Source organism: Perca flavescens, chromosome 22 (genome assembly GCF_004354835.1).
Source record: "Perca flavescens isolate YP-PL-M2 chromosome 22, PFLA_1.0, whole genome shotgun sequence".
NCBI classification, from domain to species: Eukaryota; Metazoa; Chordata; class Actinopteri; order Perciformes; family Percidae; genus Perca; species Perca flavescens.
In genome coordinates, this window is record NC_041352.1 from 11,731,851 (window position 1) to 11,737,144 (window position 5,294).

At 39.7% G+C, this 5,294-nt stretch overlaps 1 protein-coding gene across 1 annotated transcript; it reads left to right on the forward strand.

Annotated features, from left to right (window-relative positions):
- Window positions 1–2,482: 2,482 nt before the first annotated feature.
- On the forward strand, window positions 2,483–5,294 carry si:dkey-73n8.3 (retinol dehydrogenase 12; the record flags this gene model as incomplete). The annotated part of the gene is made up of 6 exons (XM_028569973.1): window positions 2,483–2,606; window positions 3,027–3,182; window positions 3,269–3,373; window positions 3,696–3,905; window positions 4,458–4,650; window positions 5,192–5,294. Coding segments are annotated over 6 exons (891 nt in total), but the record flags the coding sequence as incomplete, so codon positions are not given.

Genomic DNA, 5,294 nt, shown 5'->3' on the forward strand with positions numbered 1-5,294 from the left:
CATTGTGTGGTTTCTCTCATGTCAACTTTCCTATTCTGGGTTCGACAAATTACAATGAACCAGTCATTTATCTCCTCAAGATAATCTATAATCTTCGTGAAAGAAGCAATGCTAATTACACATGTGGCAAGGCCTCTCTGTCTTTGTCCCTGTGTTGACAGGCAGCCTTTCATCAGGCCTGTGGATGGTGAGCAGCTGTGAGGGGAAACGAAGCTAGCAGTCAGACCAGCTAGCGTCACAGAGAGACCACATGAGAGAAGCTGGCAGAACTCATTTAGGCCTGGTTTAGGTCAGGAGTGTGTATGTGTGTGTGTGTGTGTGTGTGTGTGTGTGTGTGTGTGTGCATGCGCGTGTGTTTGTGCATGCGTGTGTGTGTGTGTGTAAGTGTGCATCTTGTCTCAGTTTATTTTATGGTAGTTTATAAAAACAGGAAGTTATGACTAGCTTTCACGTGGTTTACATGAGACCTGGCTGCCCGGCCAACACAGAACCTGACTGTAGATTTGAATTTTTTTGCTTTTTTTTCTCATTTGACTGATAATATGTGGGATGTACTAAACTTCTTCATGTTGCTACAGTGTGCCCCCTAGTGGTAACTGTATGTTAGGATGACAAAAAGAGAAGGCATCTTTAAGTTAATATGTAAATTCTGAAAATTAAATACAATTAAATAAAAAAATGTATAAACAGGTCGTACATTGGCTTTGGAGTGGCTGTTGCTCAGGAGGCAGAGCGGGGTGGCCTTAATCAAAAGTTGATAGTTTGATCCTTCCTCCTCCTGTACACATGTGACAAACCCAAATTTGAGTTGCTTCAGATGGGCAGGCCAGCGCCTTGCATGGCAGCTTCACCACCATCAATGTATGAATGTGGGTGAATGAGAGACAAATTGTAATTGTAAAACACTCTGTCCAGTAAAGTAAAAAGGCGCTATATGAATGCAGTCCATTTACTAGACATAGTCTGTGGTTTCATACTCATACAAACATAAGGCCCATTTACCACAACACATACACATACAATTTAAATGCTAATGAAATAAAAGAAATAGAGGGAGGTGGGGGGGAAGAGGCACTCTCAAGTAATGCTCCGGGTTCAGCGTTCACACTCCAGCCCTTACGCATCAAATAAACTGCCATGGTCACCCCAATCAGCAATTAGGATAACAGCTTCACATACAGCCAGGTGATAACTTAGAGCTTCCTGTGGAAAGCACCAGAAAATCCACAGTGGTGAAATGCTGAAATTACAGTCGGCTCACCTGTGTATCCAGGTTTTCAATTTCACCTGCAGTGACTCTTCAGCATAGACAGATAAGATTGGTGGATTGGATTCAGGTAATTTTTCATTCAGCAGATGCAGTTTCTAGTTACTTCACAGAACTATTTGTATGCAGGATATGTGAGGAGCTTAAAAAGGTCAAATCAAACTACCAAAATCTATATTAAGTAATTTTACTTAGGAACACCTGGATCATAACCTTAAAATTAAAAAAAATTTAGAAAGATTGTTAATCACTTTTTACATGTAATAGAGTACTTTTCTTTGAGTTATAACTACTTCTACTCAAGTAAAAGATCTGAATATTTCATGATATATTTTACTGACACACACAAATAATACTTTTTCTTTATATTTTTACTTGTTTTTCGGCAGAATACAGAAGGGAGAAAAAGAAAAGATACATGTGACATCACAACAATCTTCTGTGTCAAAAGTTAAGCAATATATATCTGTAACTAGATACACAAACAGTTCTCTGTTACTTTTTGAAAGGTAACAGTACTTCATGTGATTGCTCACCATTAGCCCAGTTAGACACTGGCAAATTCATTAGTTACATTGACAGACTTTTAACAGAGGGGGCTTTGTATGAAATTATGACATCCCAATGCACTCTCAACTATATAAAGGGCAAATAAGTATGCTGTATGCACTTTTTATTTCTCATTTCTCCATCATCCTCTCTTTCACATCTCTTGAGTCTGGAGATAACATCGGTGAAATAAGGAGCCACTTACAATCTATTCATAGGAGGAACAATTTTGTGTCACCAACTACAGAAATGCAAGCAGTCAGGTAAGAAACTTCTCATGTAGGATATCATCATGTAAGCCAAAAAATATATTCACAAGTCACTTTTATTTTCCTGATTTGGGGGATTGGGCTTCCGGTCAGTTCAAGCAGATGCTGAAATGGCAAGTGAAGTTGCCAGGTCGGCTCAACACCTGTGACTTTTAACTTCATTTTATACGCTGACTGTTGTTTTTTGGCATTTACTGTTTTGCCTTAGGTGGTAAACCTCACCCACCTTGTAATTTAGTTACTGTAAGTTTAAAACAGGTCACATAAACAATAATTTATTTCCCTTCACTTTTCTTTTTAGTTTTTTATTCTGTTGACAGTAAAAATAGGATTTCCATCTAATGCTGTGTGTCAAGCCTATTAATATTTCTCTCATCATTTATACCTTCTTGTCTCATTCCTCAGGTCTCTGTTTATCCCCAAGTGGTCTTCAGATGTGCGTCTAGAAGGGAAGACAGCTATAATAACGGGGGCTAATGTTGGAATAGGCAAAGAGACAGCAAAAGACCTGGCCGGCAGAGGCAAGCAAACAGAACTGCACATTTAAAGACAAATGAGTACCATGATGACTTATAGGCTCTGTTGGCTTTATTGCTGTGTGACTCAGAGTGTCTGCATAAACATTGTTTTTAAGCTTAGCAAGCTCATATGAATAACAAATATAATGAAGTGGCTCAAGTATTAAATTAACAAATGAAAGAAATTAAATAATGTTTACAAGCATATAAACCAATACTGGTTTTAAGAAAATACAGCTAAAATCATATGACCAGAGCAGAGAACTGGAACTACTAATGCCTGCCACACTATATTGATATATGAACACTGAGACAAAGATACATGTTTAAAAGTAAGCTCAAAACCACCTCACTTTCTTCAAATTTCAACATGAATGTACATGCAAGCACACAGTCACCATTAAGAGGTATTAATCTCCTTAGGTGCACGGGTGATTTTGGCATGCAGAGACATGGCAAAAGGAGAGCAAGCTCTTTGTGACATCATGAGGGAGGTGGAGGGAGCTAAGGTAGTCGCCAGGCAACTGGATCTAGCTGACACCAAATCGATCTGCCAGTTTGCTGAGAATATCTACAACAGTGAGTGGCACACACACACATACACTATAGAATACAGCATACGTTTTACAAAAAGTATTGCAGGAAACATATGTTGTGTTTTCCAGCTGAGAAGACTCTTCACTACCTGATCAACAATGCAGGGGTGGCTATGTGCCCTTACGACACCACTGTGGATGGATATGAGATGCAGTTTGGAGTCAATCACTTAGGTATGAGGTTAAAATATAGAGGAAATACACTTTTGGGATTGCCCCTGTGTTAAGGGTGGGGATGTTTGTTGAATTCTGAGGGCCTCTCATTTATTACAATAAATCTACTTTAATTGGTATGGGCCCCTGTGATAGCAAATGATCAACCAGCTCATTTGGGTGTCTTTGTTCTAATCACTGATTGGATGAACAGTGAGCCAATCTCTAAAGCCTTTGTGAATTTCTTTTTTCATCCCATTTTTCTATTTCTTTTCACCTTATTTTCTCTTGCTCCAAACTGCTTGTCTTTCTCTTTTCTTCCGCCCACCATCTCCATCTTCAGGTCATTTCTTCCTGACTTTTCTGTTACTGGACTTGCTGAAGCACTCAGCCCCATCCCGGGTCATTAACTTGTCCTCTGTAGCTCACAACATGGGCAAGATCCAGTTTGATGACCTGAGCGGTGAGAACAACTACCACCCTGTCAAGGCCTACGCACAGAGCAAGCTGGCCAATATCCTGTTTACCAGAGAGCTGGCCAAAAGGACTGAGGGTAGGGTGTGTGTTTGTGGAAGAGACAGCAACATTATGCGCCATGTATGTTTGTTTTATGTCTCTTTCTATGCCTTTCTATCTCTTTCCCTGTGCGTAAAAAATGGATCTGCATCTCTTGCCAGTGTGAAAGTCTCATGCCTTAACCACAACCGCTCTGGGCAAGATACAGAGCAAGGAGAGACTTGTTTGTAAAAAACACATCATTGCTTCACTGATCACACCTTGTTTCTCTCACTATTAATGTAATCATTTCTACAGAGATGGTATGAATGAAAAATGACTTTTGTAAATGTCTTATCATGATATAATAAATAATGTGATGACTTTATTCATAAAGCTAAAGTTAATATACCCGGATTCTGATATTGAGCTGATCATTACATCCATGCACCATGTAATTTGTGTTTGGCTAGTATTAGGTTGTTGTCAAGGATTTTCTCCATTTCAGTTTGACCAAAGCACTACCGAGGTATAGGAAAGCAGTGAAGATTTTGGGAAGTTGGCATCCACATTAACCCATTTGAACCGTAATACATCCCTTTGCCTACAGCTCTAGGTGTGATGGCCTACTCTGTGGACCCCGGCACTGTAAACACTGAAATAACAAGGCACCTGAGGCATCCTCTTGTGGGCATACTCAAGACGTTCAGTTCCTTGCTCAAGACCCCGGCAGGGGGAGCCTACACCACCATCTACTGCACCGTCACTCCTGAGAACCAGCTGCTCACTGGAGGATACTACAAGTCAGTCTGAACTGGGATAGCACTAGTAGCAATACTCAAGATCAATCAATTCAAATTAACCAAACCAAGCCACTTAACAAGCCTTATTAAGAAGTAAAAAGCCAACAGGCAGCATTACAACACACACATTTAAACAACCAGATGCCATTGTTTCTTTACAGGTGCATAATGTTTGAAATTGTAGTTGTCATTAACATATTTAGTTACAAGTCACAACATTAATAGTATATCTTACCTTCTTAGGATTTGTCGGTTAGCAGGACAATTCAGAGACTTACACCACCAGAAAGTATTTTTATAAGGTGGCACATGCAAAAATATGTCAATCAGCTACATGACAGCTACATCTAAAAGCGATCACAGCTACTAAAAGGCCATACACTGAATGTACAAAATGTACATTTCTCATGAGACACTGTTTAATTGAATCCATGTGGAAGCCATCATTCATCATTGATTTAATCCCTAATTCTTTATTATTTCTATTTTAAAACATGTACAAAAGAGGTCATTACATGCCTTTTCTTTCCATTCCCTGCAGAGACTGTGCCATTGCAGAGAGCTCCAGGGCCGGTCAGGATGATGGCACTGCCTTAAAGCTGTGGGCTGTGAGCTGCCACCTGCTCGGCATCTGCTGGATATAA